At 51.6% G+C, this 16,871-nt stretch overlaps 1 protein-coding gene across 1 annotated transcript; it reads left to right on the top strand.

The window, feature by feature from the left end:
- The first annotated feature begins 6,274 nt into the window (after positions 1-6,274).
- On the top strand, positions 6,275-16,861 carry LOC105704469 (runt-related transcription factor 3). The gene is made up of 6 exons (XM_023434247.1): positions 6,275-6,593; positions 6,852-7,082; positions 11,173-11,286; positions 14,389-14,583; positions 16,102-16,395; positions 16,518-16,861. The coding sequence occupies exons 1-6, from the start codon at positions 6,275-6,277 to the stop codon at positions 16,859-16,861; spliced, it is 1,497 nt and encodes a 498-aa protein (XP_023290015.1).
- Positions 16,862-16,871: the final 10 nt, after the last annotated feature.

Here is a 16,871-nt window from a genome sequence, read left to right as displayed (position 1 = left end):
TGGCGTCGAAGAAGGACGTCGAGACGCGCCGGTGGGCCGGCCAGGCCGCAGCGCCGCCCCTCGGCTTCGCCGAGTTACTTTTGCCATCTTGCCTTTTGATTTCGCGGTTAGCCCGGTTTCGGTCAGAAATCGGGAACCACCGGTTCGCCCTACAGTGGCTCCAGCCCACGGTAGGATCGTTCCCCGAATCGCGTTAACGTGGTCCTGGGTCACGACCGTATTCGCGCCTCGTATCCCCCTAAATGGTGACCGCGTTGCGAGATAACAGCATTATTGTACATAACCTCCAAGTGACCGTGAGGAATCGTGCCCATGATGACCGCGCCAATTGAGACCGTAAGTAACCCAACGCCATTTTCATTCCTTTCTTAAAAAGGACACGGATCATTATTAACATCGTCGTATAGTTTTTCTTTTTTTATACCTTCCATTTCGCAATACCGATTTCCTATAGGTTCTTGAATCGTTCTCCATTTATTTAGGAGGGGAAAGGTTGCCGCGTAATTTGATATTTTTTAACATAGTGGCGAACGAAATTTAATCACGTGCATGGCACAAATATGAGGATGCATAAAAGTGTGGGAGTGGCATTTAACGCCACGGAGAACTAGTTGTCAGTGGTCATTAATTTCTCGCGGTGTATACGATAAAAAGGGTCAGATAAATCTCAAAAGATTAATGCTAAATTTAATTGAGGATGTATCATTTACGACAATAAAACACCGCTGATTATTCTCGTTTAAGAGAATAAAACGAGCTTAATCCCCACCCTCTTTTACAACTCTTTTTTAATCTCCATAAACCTAACCTCTAAAATTCCTCGACTGTCCCGAAATGCATTAGCAGTTATTGGCCATCAACAAGGTTGCACATTGCACTGAAGAAAGTGCAATGGTAACGGCGAAGCAACCGATCGTCCTGTCATAACCTAACTTGCACGATCCCTCCTACGTTACAAACTTTACCATCCATCACCTCGACAGTTCCGGCAGAAACATAACCTAACTTCGATCGTTTCCTCGATCCGTCTCCACAGTGACACGATCACTGCTCTAGGAACGCCTCCGAAACTTCGCGACGCATAAAACCCTCTACGGAATATATCAGGGCGCCTCCTCGCGGCTCGTCGGACGCGATAAACAATTTCTGTAAAGTATTCCCGCCCTCGTGGCCATGATAATAATTTTTACAAACCCGCGTGTAATCAAGGCTGCGCGTTACACATGTTCGCCGCCACCTCCCCTCCATTGGTGGAGCGCGTGGGCAATGGTGGGGACGGTGTCAGTGGAGGGGAGGGGGTCGCCGCGGGAGGGGAAGGGCTCCCTGTGGTGGGCGCAATTGCAGGTTAGGAGAAGGGGCGGAAGGGGGTGGCGCGCGGGTGGAGGTGGGAGGTGGCGTGTAGTACTCGTGCGGCGCGGCGGCTGCTGCTGTTGTTGCTACCATTGGTGCTCGTGCTGTCGTCGGTCGCCGGCATTGTTGTCCAACCGAGTGCACTCTTCCGTTCTGGACGAAACTTCGCCCCGGCCGCCCAAAATCGGCGCTTGCGTTCCCTCGCAACTCCAGCCGGCTTCGGGATGACGAAACCACGTAGTTGACGTCGTTGTCGTCGTTCGGGTCAGTGTCGAAGACGGCGTGGACGAGCAAGTGGGACATCCGGGCGGAAACTACGCAGACTGAGTTTGGATTACCGTCAGAATCGGTGCACGTGTCGTCTTTATAAGTTTCGACTAAGTACTGTAACTACTTCACTCGACGCAATAAAACTACGTGCTTATCTTGTTTCCGTTGTTGCTTTCCTTTATTTTCTTCGCGTTAAGCGTTGACATGTCGCGGTTTACTTGGAGGTGGAAGTAAAGTGGCACGGTACGGAAGGCTTGGTGGTGGTAATTGGAGTCATCATTGAGACCAAGGTCACGTGGACCCGGAAGTGGGTGAAGTTTGGGTGGAACAAGACGACCAGTGAACCGGGGTCGATGCTGGATGGACGGAAGTACGGATAATTGATGTACGAATGCAACTCCAGACTGTGATAGACGGATTCAGTGGCTTGGAGTCGGTAGATTGATGACACTGGATGAATGATAGAAGACACCACGTGAATGCCGCCTACTATGCGTCGACAACACCTCGGAGTAGGTTCGATGGTTATATCGGCTACAATCTCGTGGTACCCTTGCACCTCGACAAAACTAGGTAACTGTCACCGAGAAACATCAATCACGGAAGACATCCAATAACTGTGCTTGTGATCGGCCGGTGAAGGAATTCAGTGGTCCGGAACCAGCAACGAATCCACCGCACAAATGGCGGAATGAAAGTTCGCGATGAAGAACTGATTGTCATCTGGAGCTGTCGTTATCATTGTACTGATATCGGACTTAGGTAACAACCGATTACACACCCTACTCACGTGGTCAATGTAATTGACAGTATCTGGTGCAACACATGAGTGTAGTCGTGGTACCTTGTTCACCAGCACAAATTCCCATCCCCAGGACCGACGTCGCGAAGATGACTAACACCGCTGGGAACAAACAATAAATCAAAGATAATTGTCGGATAAATGACAAAGATACGTACACTGGTGAGATTATTGTGCTCGAGTCCAGTGAACGGAATCCTGGATGCTGCTGTTGAACCCCTTTGAATGCTGCCAACCGATCCCCCATCACGATTGCACAGGTGAGACCCAGCAATATGACCCTGGTGCCGTTTCATCCGCCATATTGGACGAGAGCATTGACGGTGGTGGAGATGATTGTCTCTATTTCTTTTTTTTTTCTTTTCTTTTTTATTGAGGGAGTCCAAAAGTGCAACTAAGTGCCGGGCTCGAAGCCCGGAGATCTCTCTCGACACTTCCGAGCAGCCAGGGTGATCGAAGCGTGACGAGCAGTAATTGAATGTAGCTAGGACATTTGCATTGACAACCTCCAACAGAGATAATTCGAATCTCGTCGAGCGTCCACACACACGGCCGTTAGGTCGTTTGTCAATACTAGAATAGAGGCACCAGTCGAATGTCCCCGGTAAACAGTTCGTCGCCTTCGATTTAGTCGCCACGTATGGAATTCACAGATAAAACTGCACCTGCATTCCGTGATTAATTCTGCCACCGCGCGCCAGAAACGTCGTTCAAAGATGGCGACGGTGGAATCCCTCATGGACCATTAATATGTCTTTTGGAACTATTCCTCGGTATGGTCACAATGTGTACCTCTTATTTATAAAATCTATATCGCTTCGCGGTTCTAGATCCTCCCTAGGCATATTTCCCGGCCGATTCGGTTTGGAAATGTCCTTTGGAAAGAGTCGTCGGGCCCGCTGATCGAAAACTCGTCGAAGCCCCCGGCGGTGCCGTCCGCGCTGTGCTTCAGTTTCTAATTCAAATAGCGAAGCTGCATTCTCTCGGGGCAGCTCTGTTTGCACGGGCGGGCAAACAATGGGCACCCTCCTGCATGTCGATATTCAGGTGCAGGATTACCGAAGGTACACAAGATGGAATCCTGGCCAGAATAACTGGCTGGGGAACGATTCGCGAAGCCGCGGAAAAGCCCCCGGAAAAATAAGACCCTGGTTGACCGAAATCGAAAATGGCGGCGCGAAGGAGTCCCACCGTTATCTACGGCAGTATTCTCTCGTAAATTGCACCACCGGTCGTCTCGACAATTTCAAGGAAAAAAAAAAAGAATTCTCCTAAAAGAACGCCTTGCTCTATAAACTGATCTCTTATCTTCTCCCCTTTTTACGGTGGGGCATTTGACTTTATACGTGAAACGTTTATTTTACCGGGGAAACATTTCGGAGCTCGTCGATAATTCGGACACGGGGGAAAATGATCCTCGGACGAAGCGGATGCGAATTCCCGGTTTGTGTGTTGGAAAAAGAAGAAATCGATCCATCTATCGCGTTAGCCCCGGCGATGTCCAGCCACGCGCCGCACCGCAAAGGGCTGAGGGGAAAAGAACCGAATAGAGGGCGCTGCACGCGGACGGAGGACCCGATAGGGACACAACGAGTTCGAGAGAGAAGGAGGCGGTACGGTGGGAGATGAAGCGATAAAGAGAGAAGCTAGAGAGAGGGAGACGCCGCGGGAGGGGGAGGGAGGGAGAGAGAAAGACGAAGTTAACCGGCTCGGGGGAGGGTGAGAGGATGTGCCACTGCTGGTGGGGTTGAGATGGGATAGGATGGCTCGGATAGGGGAAAGGGATGCTGCGTGAGTAGGCATGGACCAGTGCGTCAACGGCTGTTGCCTCATACGTATCCACTGGAAATTATGGTTAGTGGTTCATTTCCTTCACGGAACGTCGTTCCTTCTTCGACCACCACCTGAACTTCGCCTGCAAAAGTGCGTCGAAAGCTCTCCTCGATCTCCGATCTTTTCCCTCCTTCAGCCATTGTTCAACTTGAATTTTTTCCCTCTTCCCATACTTCCGGGAAAGGCGATGCTTTGTGAAGCTCAGCAGGAATTGTATAGGTTATGGCGATGGAGTTTCTGGAAGAAAAATCTTTGTGAACAGTGAAGATAGGAAGTATCGGTGTAAGATAAATCGAGGAAGTAACGAGTGGTGGTTTTTGGTATTCATCCGGGTTGACCGGTTTTTCTTGAAGAAAAGCTAATGATCTCCCGGCGTACATCTTAGTTCTTCTTTGAAGTGCGCGGTCAGTGGAAATCGGGGGTTAATGGTTAATCCTGGTCCGTATGTATATTTTCTCCCGGTATTTCGTTTCTCTCCACCTTCCCGGTCTTTCTTCTGAGAGTCTTGGGTCGCGTCGTAAAGAAGGGAGGGTCTTTCCAAGAGATTTGAATGCGAAGTCAGGCGAGGGTGCAGCCGTCGCAAGGAGCCGTCGCCGTTTAACCTGCGATAAGATGGCGGGACTTTCTCTATTACCTGACTGGAAGGAACGTCTTAAAAAGTGTTGAGCTTCGAAAAGAAAAATTAAGACGTCGAAGGGAAGGTTAGTTTCCGGGGAGTCTTGCTCCCTGGGGATATCGGAAGATCCTCCGAACCGGCTCGACAACGTGTACGACCACGTGTAGTTTGACACGCGGCGTCGGTGCGTAGGGGTTGGCCGTGTGGGGGTTGTTCGCCCCCGGAGCTTCTTTTTCCCCTATTTTTTTGCCCCCACTGCCACGGACATCCTATCCCTTCTACCTACGCCCCTGGATCCTCGTGTCACGCGAGTGACGTGCGCAAAAATTACTGAATGAACGGTGACGTCACAGGAAAAGTGTGCGATGCGCGACTCACCCCTCAGCCCGGGACACCTCGGTCCTCGGAGGGGATGAAGAGACGCCGGAAGGGTTGTACGGGGACCTTCGGTAATTTCCATTATCCACGGAGGCTCATGGGCTTGATTAGAATCGTCCGAAACGGCGTCTGAGCGGAATTCCTCAGGTATCCTCAGGGGAGAAAATGCCGATGGCTGAGGAAGGGGTGAAAACCTAGTTACCCTACGTATCGCCTAGTTAAGTCGTTGAGTTGATTAGAAATTTTGTTATCAGCACGGTAGAGTCGCCGAGGCGCTTAAAGACCTCGTTATCGATGAACGAGCTCCTCAGCAGTTAAGTTAATTCCGAATTCCAAGGCTGAGGATGATGACTCGTTGTAAAAAGGTCGTTTCCGTTTCCGTTTCAGCTATGCAGAGGTTCTTCGTGAGACGCAACCGACAGATTCGATGACTTGGTCAGTTCAAGCACCGTTGATGATCCCTCGGCTGAGAGCAATTTGCGATGATCCAAGGCAAGGAAGACGCCGATACGTGTAAGATTCCTTGAAGACTGGACTGGGAAGATGCGCGCATAGTGATGTGCCCTGAACCGATGACCCTGGACTCTCAGGAAGGGTCCTCTGCTCCCTGAGGACCCTGAGAAGAGATATCCACATATAGCAGTTCTCGGCACTGTTAAAACCAACTGCAGTCTCTTGACCAGGGTCCACAGTTGCATCGGTCCTCAGGCGTCTCTCTTCGTTGTGATATCCGCTTCCCAGCGGCCGAAAAGAACGACTCGACGTCGACGGACTGCTGCGAGAAGTTCAGGAAATGTCGTCGTGAACAGTAACCTTCTCCCAGCGGCCATGGAATATCAGATATATAATGACAACTCCCAGCAAAATGTGGACTCCATCGGATCATTCCTTAAGGATTCAGCAATCTCGCGAGTGGATTTGCGACGAGATGTCTTCTTGACCTGAGACTCTCGGACCCGTTAGCTTCTCGTGCTGAGGAAGATCTCAGATGCGAGGCCATGTTCCACCCGATGTTCTGACTGCCTATGGATATATTCGGGCGCTGCAACGGCGGCAGCAGAGTAACTGGGAGCGGCACTGGGAGCGGGGCTGGGAGCGTCGTCAGGGTCACGGAGTCCGGGGCGATTCCCGGAGGAACCTCAGGAACCACGACAGGGGGAACGAGTACTGGGACCACCGGCAGGATGCAGCTAACAGGTGCATCCGCGCCAGGTGCGGCGGCGTCGCCCGAGTCCGGCGTCTCGCCGTTGGCCGATGCCTACACCAAGATGACCAGCGACATCTTGGCTGAGAGGACGCTGGGAGACTTTGTCACCGAGCACACGGGGGAGCTGGTGAGAACAGGTGAGGATGAGATTTCGGGCAAGACATCCTAAATAACCCGCTGAGGCTTTCTCATCAATGATCCCACAACAAATCATCGCTGAGAATTTCTCAGCGGTGACTTCCCTCGTTACATCCCAGCAAGTCATTGTGCTGGTTTGTATAGTTCATCGGAACACTTTCCACGTGTCTTTTCTGGATGAATCTTTCTGCGGGAACTCTTGCTGCGGCGTTCTAAACTGCTGGGAGGACTTATCAGGAACTTGTATTTGTTCTCAGGTTCACCACACCTCGTCTGCACCGTCCTTCCACCACACTGGAGGTCCAACAAGACCTTGCCAGCTGCGTTCAAGGTAGTCGCTCTGGGCGAAGTGGGAGATGGCACTCCGGTCACCGTGAGAGCTGGGAACGACGAGAACTGCTGCGCCGAGCTGAGGAACTCCACCGCGTTGATGAAGAATCACGTCGCGAAATTCAACGACCTCAGATTCGTCGGCAGGAGCGGGAGAGGTGAGTTTCTCGACGTGCACGCTTTTTGCGTCTGCCTCCACCATTCCCAACTATTCCCACTACTATTCACCAGTACTCTCACGTGATTGTTCGATTAAATTCCCGAATATCTCGGAAATTAATAAGCTCAGAGAATGACTGTAAAGAACTTTTCTTCTTCGTATATCCTTTAGGATCTACCGGCAAGGTCTCAGTCGAGGGCCTCTTAGGAAAAACCATTAATTCCTTTCTCAATTCTTAATTAGAGGTGCTTTCGTTAACGCTCGAAGAATTCTGGGGTCTCCCCTGGCCTAGTTTCGAGTTCTCCATTCATAAAACTGGAGAAAGTTCGTTGACAGACGGGGAGGGAGGGCCCGGAAGACGAGGGTGAAGGCGGTGAACGCCGCCCCAGACGTAAGGGTAGGTCGGGGACGTCTTGGGGCAACTGCCCCCATTTTTCCTCGCCGCCTCTCTGGGAGAAAAGTCGCGCCGGGGGAACCGGAAGGGCTTGGGTTTGGGTTTGGGTTTGCGTCTTGCGGGGTTCTCAGCCCCCGTCTTGGGCCTGGGGTGGGTAATGGATTTTATTTGTCGGGTACCAGCCGCCTACTTGGGGGAAAAACACCCCCCGGCCTAAGGCTAGGGGATGAACCTCCGTCGATGCCAGACTCCACGGCTGTGATATTAATTGTGGCTTCAGTTGGGTTTTAATTAACGTTATTAGCGTCGGTATTTCAACTTCGCGGCCCAACCCTGGTTTGCTTAAGAGATGCCAAATTAAGCGGCTTTAATATCAATTTCCGCGATAAGTGGATAGGGAGATATGTTACTCCACCGTTATTATTCGTTTATTAATTATACGAAATTCGGGAATACCTTGGAATATTTATTTTTATTTACATTATTTTCGAGGTTAGGGCATTCGAGTCCTTAAAATTTAGGGGTTCGCATGTTTCCGCCATTTTCGAGGCGCTAGGACCAAATTAAGTCGGCAGGAAGTTCTCTAAGCCTTCTCGTACGAAGTGGTAAGGCTACACGCGAGATTTTCCATTTCGACGGCACCGGGAAGGTGATTAGCGATTCCCGAGGGACTCCGTCGAGGTCCTAGGAATAATCAACCGAAGAGCTGGAAGTCTCTCCCGGAAAGGAACGGAGACTCCTACATCCTTCATCCTAGCTTATGTTAATGCCACCCCCACCCCCGCCTGGCGAAAACAATTGAGAGCTAATCCCAGACAAATGACTGACGCGCCCCCACAGTTCCAGGGGAGGATTCACCCCTGTTTGCCTCTAGAGAATTTCCCGAATTTCGGATTAGATCAAATCGAACGGGACCAGTAATCTAAATCGATCGAAAATAAATAAGTGACGTATCTACATTGTACAAAATTATCACATGAGAAAAAACGCAGAGAGAAAGTGGCGCCATTCTTTTTGTAATGTTTCCTGTAATTTTTTTGGGGAAATCTAGGTATTATAAAACATGTCAACGGCTATTGAAACTGTAAATTGCTGACGAATGACTAAAGCGTCCCCAGAGGTTCGGTTCAGCACTTCCCGGGGGATCTTCCGGAATGTGAAATTAAAATTTCGGAGTAATCGCAATTAATTCCCCAGCTGAACTTCGGCGGGAAATTTGAAAGAGCTCGACGACCAGTCGCGGAATAAAAATTGGAGAAATTTTGTTTCGCTACTCCTGGGGTGGGTCCTTTGAAGTCAGATATATTTTAACGAAGCGGAAGGGCCATTTTGGCGAACGGCGGGGTGTAAAGTGATAAAAGAATCCGAAGGGAGCCCCCGAGGGTGGGATTCGGACGGTGCGTGGGGAATTTCGGGAAACTCGTCCGGAGGTTGGGAAGGAAAAGAACCGCTCTCGTAGGGGCTCGTACCGAAGAATCTCTGGCACCCTATCAAAGCCCCAGAACTTCGCAATATCGATGATAAGCCGAACTCGTCTCGTCAGGTTCTCGTGTAATACCGGCCCCATCCTGGCGGAGCCTTCTTTGAGGGTAGCGAATCGCAATCCACCCCTTCGTCGTTAAACCCTTTAACGAGATAGATCATTTAGGCGAGCCGCTCTCTCGTTCGTGGGCGGATACCCGGCAATTTTCTCAGTTTTCGGTGCGATCCCCCATCCGCCATTTTCCACAGAATCTAGGGAGCCTCCTCCACCGATTCAAGGCGCGCCACAAAATGCACGGGAAGCCGTAACTCGTCCAAACTAAATATCCACGTATTTAATAATCAAGGGTAGAAAATGGTTTCGAATCCCGGAGGACCCAACAGCGGTCGAAATTTGTTCTCTTTGTGCGTTTCTTGTCGAGGACGATTGTTTGATCGCGGGCACAAGTGCGTTCCCATGATCCGCCCGGACCGCAACCAATTCGTTACCAGAATATGTATAATCCCTCATTTCCGATTCGTTCGGTGAAAATGGAAATTAATTAATTGGCTCGATAACTCACACCACCCCCTGTGTACGTCCACATTAATTGCTGCTAACCTCCGGCGAAATATCAACGGTACAAACTATTATCAGCTACGAGCCGGAACGTCGCGTCCGTTTTTTCCTATTATGGTTTATTTTCTTTTCCTTTGTTTTGCCGAAAACGCCTCCTTTTTGAAACGTCTCTGGTATCGTTTCACCATGTCCCATCTTTAAAACGAGTCCTTCGACTCGGCGAGGTTACGTTGGGCGACTTTTAGCGTTCACTCGGCGACTGGCACCGAGGGTGATACCTGAGTGGGCAGGGTAACCTAACGTAGGGGAACATAACCTCCCGGGTGAAAAGGTGGAGGGTGGCTAGCTCGAGGATGGCGTGACTCGACTCGTAAACACGATGGGCGGTGGGTGGTGGGTGGTGGGTGGCGGGCGAGGAAGGAGAGCCTTGCGTGGCGAACCACCGTGTGGCCACGGCGGACACTCGGCGTTATTCCCTTCACTTCCGGTGCATCGAGCACCTCGTGGTACCGTGGGTTTTACCCCCGGTTTTAACCTCCGTTTTGCCCCTATTTACCCCCGGATTTCAGCTGACTTCACCCCTTTTTACTCGTCGCCCGTTTACGGGCCACGCGACTTCTGGCACCGTCGGGGACGAACCCCTAATCAAGGGGGCGAATGAATGACAACTTTGCTTGCTGCATTTATTTATTTACCGGGAGTACATTTATCGCAAAGTACATTGGTAACGTTCGGGTGGTCCTTCGGGTCTGTCTTCAGTCCTCTTGTCTTCAGCTCTTCTTAACGAATTAATTCCTCTTCTTTCTCTAAGCGGGAAGCACGACTCGCCTCCACGCCGGCTCGCATTCAAATGGCGGCGTTTCGTTTTCACGCTCGTTGAGCCGCGTTTCGGGCAGGGAGGGGCGCTGGGGTCGCGGGGGTGGAATTGCGGTGAACCTCTGCGTGTACGCCGTGGCGCGCGCGTGTACATTTAGCGCGACGGCGACGCCACTTTTTCCGCGACATTATTCCCGCTTAACGGGCTTTTTACCATGGCGCCCGTTTTCCGCGCGACCCTTAACTCGGCCGCACGCGCCTCGGACGCCGCGAGCGCCCTCTCGATACATTAACCGGCCCGTAATTCGTTTACGAGCAGTTCGCCGGGCTAACGTTATTTGCGAACTTTTGCGCCCCTGATCGAACCGACGCTCGCAAACCCAAGAGTAAGGCCGTCTTTCTCTCACTCTCCGGTCGGGTCGCGGTTTTGTCCTTCCTAGGAATGGCGGTCGAAGCAGGAAATTCTATCCCTAATCTAACCTAACTTCTAACGTTTCACGCAAATCCTGGGGAGTTTTACCCCGATTTGAACCCTTCTTACGACGTTTCGCCCTGATAATAACCCTTTCCACAACGCCGCGAAAAATATATTATCTAATCTGTAACTAATCTGTTTGGAGAGAAGAGTCTCAGCTTGGCGACAACCCTTCCTAAGATACCGTCAATAATTCATCCTGACCTTGCTTTTAACGTCGACACGTTCCGTATAGCCGAAAATATTCTACCTAACCTAACTTTTACCGTTCTATGCAGGAACGACTCTTACTTCAACATTGACCTTTCCGACAACGATGTCAGAAATATTGTACCTAACATGATTTGTAACGTTCTGTGCAGGGAAGAGTTTCACCCTGACGATAACCCTTTCTACGACGCCGCCCCAGGTGGCGACGTACGCAAAGGCCATCAAGGTGACAGTGGACGGGCCACGTGAGCCCAGATCCAAGACCAGTGAGTATCACTGTAAGCATTTCTACATTCACTTATCAATTTTCCTTAGTGAGTAAGGCCGAATGAAGTAACGCCGAGCGGATTCGCCGCTCAACCTTAACGGCCATGTTTGCCAAAGGTGCCTTAAATTTCCGCGCGGCTTTGCACTCGGCGTTACCAAGTTCGCAGAATCCCCATTATTTATAACCGCGGTGGGCGTGTTACGTTGATAAAGGACTGCGGCATAACTGTGCGGATATACCGGAAGTCGGCACCGAAGTTTCCGCCATCTCGGGGCTCCTTAACTGCGGCAGCGGGACGTAGAATTACCGTGTCCCCCATTCTCCAGGATTGCTACGAAACGTAGTCTATTGTGTCCTGATGGGCGCCTATCGAAGCCTCGAATTAGCTTTTCTATCCAGGCACTTTAGGCTGGCATTGATCGTTCCACTGATAGAGGAGCCGCTCTTCGCCGACGCATCCTTTGATTCGTCCAAATGGAGGTTAGGTACGGGGCACCATTGAATTCAGTTTGTACTTCCCGTGTTTTTTTTCGTCTTCTTTGAGAACACGACGCTCTCCGAGGGGCTCGAGACGCGGCAGAAGTGAGCGCTCGTAATTCCCTGATCACCACCTAAGCGGAGTAGCACGATAATACTCCACCCCGAGGAGTTAAAAATAAAACGGGAGCCGTGCGGTACGTCGCATCGGTCGTTAAAACAGACGATTCTCCGAAAATGGCCAGCGACGTCTCCGGACATCAAATGTTCCGAAACGCGGAGAGGCGAGATGAAAGGCCGGCTTTTCTCCCGGGTGGTCCAGCACTTCTAGCTCGAAATGCCGCTGCTGGGACTCACCAAAGTTGGGATGATCCGGATACAAAAGGGCAACTGGATGGATCCATTGCATCTCCGATCGGGTATCTTGTGGATGAGCGTTAGTGACCTGGAACCAACGCTACGGGAATTAATTAAACCGGCAAGAGTTGGGTGCCCGGCAAAAACCGAAGAGACCGGATCGATGTCATCCCATTCCTGGTGCTGATCGGATATCTTCCAGAGGTCCATTCGAGGTCCTGCCCTCTTGGAAGGAGAACTTTGACAGCAGGATAAATGCGCTCCGGCTTGGGTGGCTGGGCGCAGGGGTTGTAATTAATTAAACAAGCAATTCATTACACATTCAACCCTTCGGGCCCATCCCCGAGGGTAACCGCCATAGAAAGGCGGACCAAGGAAATTGATTGAGAAGGGTTTCTCCGCTTCTCCGGATGCTCTTCTCGATCGGAAGGCTTCGAAGCTCATCGATCTGGAGGACCGGCCCGAGGGAATTCCTTGAGGCTGGACGCCTGTCGGGAACAGGGAGACATCGGGAGCCATCCTGCTGGACACTCAGAACTCCGATGTCGAGGGAGGCCGAAATGAGGAAGCTGTCCGGGCCAGCTGGTTGCTTCGGAGAAATTCCCTGGCAGCCGGAACTAAGAGGATACCGAATCGATACCTAACACTCAAAGGGATCCCTTTCGAGCTGTGACTGCTTCCACGTGTCCTGCACCGCTGGCCTTAAAAGGGCTCCCAATGAGTGTCATCGGAGCAGCCCAATTAGAGGCCCCACCTCCCAACGTGGGAGATCGAGTCATTCGGAGATGGTGATTACTGGTGGGCGGATATCCAAAGACGCGGACCTTGGAAAATCTCTACCGATGTCACCGATGTCAGTGGGATCACTCGTGTAATCCTACATTTGAGGTGTGAGGTCCCAAGCCGGTTGTCCGGTTTTGCACAATTCCCCGGAATCCTCTACGAGAGGCTCGGACACTGGGACATCCCTCTTCAGGATATTCCGGACAGCTCGCGTGAGATCCCGTGGCGCGGGACCCAGAAGAGGGTCCTGGAACAGTGACGTCTAATGAAATAGAGCAAACGCCCCACGGCGGGTGGCCGCGAGAACACGCAAGGGTCCCGTGATAAATTCGGGGGTTGGACTGGATAATTTATTAAATTTATCAAGTCCCGCCGTCTGCGGAAGGAGCGCCATTCTCCGGCGTCCTTCTCCATTAATTGGAACCCCGCTGGCCTTCCGGTGCGTCGAGTTCCAGCCCAGGTCCGACTGTTGGGACCAGCCGAGGAATCTGCATTCACCATGAACGTGGACTTCCTAGTCCGATCCTGCATCAACCATGAGCATCCTATGATCCTTCTTTTTCGGACACCATTAGTCCATCATCATCTAAACCTCTTTCCAAGCTGGACAAGTTAAACTCCAAATTTCCGAACGCGGTGAAACTCCGTCGATGGAACTTTCGCTACTGGGTGTGCCAATTATCCTCCGTGGAAGTTGATCACTACTCGTCTACCGTTTGGGAGGGTCCAATTCCTGGGCGGCCACCTGGTGCCTCCATCCATGGAGGTATTGGGAGTAACCAACACTTTGGACACCCGACGGATGGGTCCAAAATGCAGGAGTCATCTTCGTTTGACCAGAGCTCGTTAGCCGTTCCTCCGGTGTCCCAGGACCCCGAGCGGAGGGTCCCCTGATCGACCTGGTCCTATTCAGCAAACTAGCGGGAATTTCGGCTTGCCGAGTTAGAATTAGGGCTTCGATTGGATTATCAGGCGGGTCCGCGCCATTGCCTGGTCTCTAGTGCCTTCTCGTAGGTGGTGGTCCAATGGACACGTTGGTGGCTGGGCCAACACCCACACCGCCCCACCGCGGTGTGGAAGGAGCGGTACCAGCGCCAGTCTGTTGGGACGTCTTTAATTGGGTTGCCGACACTGTCCGTGGGAAATAAAACGTATCGGGTCCCGCTCTACGTTGCTTTGTCCTTCCCACCGAGTCTAGACAAAGAGGGTGTGTCCGCCTGGCCGTAGGTTCCCAATTCGGTAGTTTCGTGTATGAATCTGGGATTCTGCTCCTTTGTTCCGTTGACTCTCTTCCATCTGCATGACTTGGTGTTCAATATCGATCGAATCGGTGCCGATGCACGTTGGGGTTAGGTTTCTAGGGCGTTTGTCGAAAAATGGGGACGGTTGCAGGTGGAGCTGATATTTAGGGACTCGGTTAGGTGAGTCTAGCCAGGGGCACGAGTTCCTGAGGTCCAGTGGACAGGCGCACGGTTGATCGCAGTGTTGTCACTTTTAGGGCAGCAGCAACAGCTCCACGCGTTCGCCATCGCTTCTCAACGAGGTGGCCCTTTCTTCACCTCGCCCCTGGTGGACTCTTTGCAACCCTTGTCGAGTCCGTTGCAACACCTACCGAGCTCACTGCAGCCGAGGGATCCCTTGTCGTCGTTCCGGCACGCCATGCCCGGCAACTGTCAAAGTGAGTACTCCGCATATCAGTTAGGAAATAGCTAGGTCTAACCGAAGTCATTGAATGATGCCCACGCAACCAGACGTACAGTACTGTACAGTACAGTACATCAGCAATGACCAACCTGATCACCCGTTCATCAACCCTGCCGATGTTAGACTGTGTTCCGATTATTCGCTGTGAAGGGAGGCAGATGATGAGACTTCCGGAAATCTGGAGGTAACCGATGTTTCGTCATCACAGCGAGTCAGAAATGCCGGAACGCATTCACCTTTGGTTTCTGCTCCGGATTTTAGGCAAAGCCCTGGATAGGCTCGAAAGCTAGGTTCTCCGTTTCTCCAGGAGCGGAAACCGCAAGCCCGTTCAAAGCTAGATTAAATATTATATTAAAGGGGTTGCTGCCGGTGGCGCAGGGGTGTTTTGCCTCGCTCTACACCCAGCTAGGGCTGCTCGTTTGTGTTCGGAACATGGACGAGCCGTCTCACACTGGCGAGCGCCGTCGACCAGAAGTTGGACCAGCACGAGCTGGACTCGGTTGTCGGCCCTGTTGGGCATCAGGCTGTAAATGGTTCCACGAAGCTTAATGAATTTTCTGAGACGCCCTGCCCGAAGGACGAAACATAGTAAACCACACGACCTGTCTGGAATGTTCCTCTTATTAATTTTTCCGCGACCCTCGAGGCAGGGAAGTCAAGTCTCAGAATTGGCTCATCTGGGTGCAGCATGAAAAGTGTTTATGATAGATTTCTAAAGCTGATTCAGGAGTTCGGTATTGGATCGCGTATGTCTAAAAGGTCCCACAAGTCTGGGGATTTTTTTCTTCTCCTTAATAAACAAGCTATATGGGAGCATAGTAGATTGGAGTATTTAGGTTGGCCGCACCGGTGCAGCGGCGTCCAGGAGAGACGACTGGGTTATTTGAGTTTGAGCTGAGGTTGGGGATGACCAACCCTTTGATCTCGCCACCTCTCAATGTGTCCTTTCCTACCCTTTTCCGGTGGGTCCAACTACCCCTAACTCGTTGGGCAACCTAGCTGGGGTGCGGGCTCCCGGAAAAGTGCAGACCACGCAGGGATGTCCAGCGTTGTAGGCTTCTTCTCGACTGAAATACTTGGAACCACCGTAGCGATTCGCAGTTATCATATCTAAATCGTTTACAATTAAAAAAAATAATAGAAATAACGTCAATGACTTAACCATTTATATTGGATATCCAGCTGTTCCAGAGTTCAGATCAAAGTTAGATTCGCATCAGTGGGGGTCGAGAAAGGATAATTGCCGCCCTAGCTAGTCTTTTCACATCTAAATCGTATACAATAAAAAAAAAAAATTAGAAATAGCGTCAATGACTTAACCATTTATATTAGTTCTCTACCTGTTCGGCTGTATGGCGATGACGATGACCAGAGTCTAAATTAAGATTTAAGTTAGGTTCTCATCAGTAGGGGTAGGAGGAAGGATCATTGCCGACCCAGCTAGTCTTTTCCCTAGCCCCTTCATAGCTTCAAACGTCCCTCTTCTCTTCAGACATGTCCCAGTTCGGCTTAACCGCTGGGAACTCCTGGGGTTACGGAACCACGGCCGGTTACGCTGGATACCTTCCGGGCCCGCTGTCGTCTTGCGCAGCGCAGGCCCCGTTTCCTCCACCACCTCCTCAGCCACCTCCACCACCACCACCGTCGTCGACCTTGGCGTCGTTTGCTGGGAGTGGAGCGATGACCACCCCAACTGCACCTGACTCCACGGCAGGTGCCACGGTGACGGCATCCGCGACTGCAGGCACCACCCCCCAACAGGACGCCTTCTCAGCAGTCTCGTCGCGTGAGTAGCAGCCTCTCAGCACTATAAGATAATCAATCGCGGATATAATTCCTAGAAACGTTCCCAGAGCAAAGAGACGAGGTCCCTTCACGCGTGCGTTTAATCGTGGTGTTAATAAACAGTGGTCCCGGACACGACAACTCCAGGCCAGCCCGACCCGCTGGATCCTCTCAGCACCTTGATCTCAGGATCCACCACTCAGAGGTACCAGGATTACGTATCCTCGAGATCGCTGTCGACGGACTCCAGCACCACCGAGAGTCCCGTGCACGAGGAGGGATTCGGTCAAAACTACGGCAACTACTTCCCCACTCCGGGAGTGTTCCCCAGCATCCTCTACTCCCAGCTGTATGGAAACCAGTTTCAGAACTCCGAGGCTGCGGAACAGCAGCGAGCGGTGCCGGACAGCTGCAGCGTCCGGCAGGAGGAAGTCAGGCCTGATAACAATGTTTGGAGGCCCTACTGAGAGGCAGCGG

Source organism: Orussus abietinus, unplaced genomic scaffold (assembly GCF_000612105.2).
Source record: "Orussus abietinus isolate OABI.00-Male unplaced genomic scaffold, Oabi_2.0 scaffold6, whole genome shotgun sequence".
NCBI lineage: Eukaryota > Metazoa > Arthropoda > Insecta > Hymenoptera > Orussidae > Orussus > Orussus abietinus.
Note: the sequence above shows the minus strand (reverse complement) of the source record. Positions and strands in the feature narration are given on the sequence as shown.

What these genes read in the sequence shown, in the direction of transcription:
- LOC105704469 (XM_023434247.1), top strand. Translation starts at nt 6,275, where the DNA reads ATGGATATATTCGGGCGCTGCAACGGCGGCAGCAGAGTAACTGGGAGC. An exon ending in GGGGGAGCTGGTGAGAACAG is followed by an intron (nt 6,594 to 6,851) that starts GTGAGGATGAGA and finishes ATTTGTTCTCAG; the next exon opens with GTTCACCACACCTCGTCTGC. An exon ending in CATGCCCGGCAACTGTCAAA is followed by an intron (nt 14,584 to 16,101) that starts GTGAGTACTCCG and finishes TCTTCTCTTCAG; the next exon opens with ACATGTCCCAGTTCGGCTTA.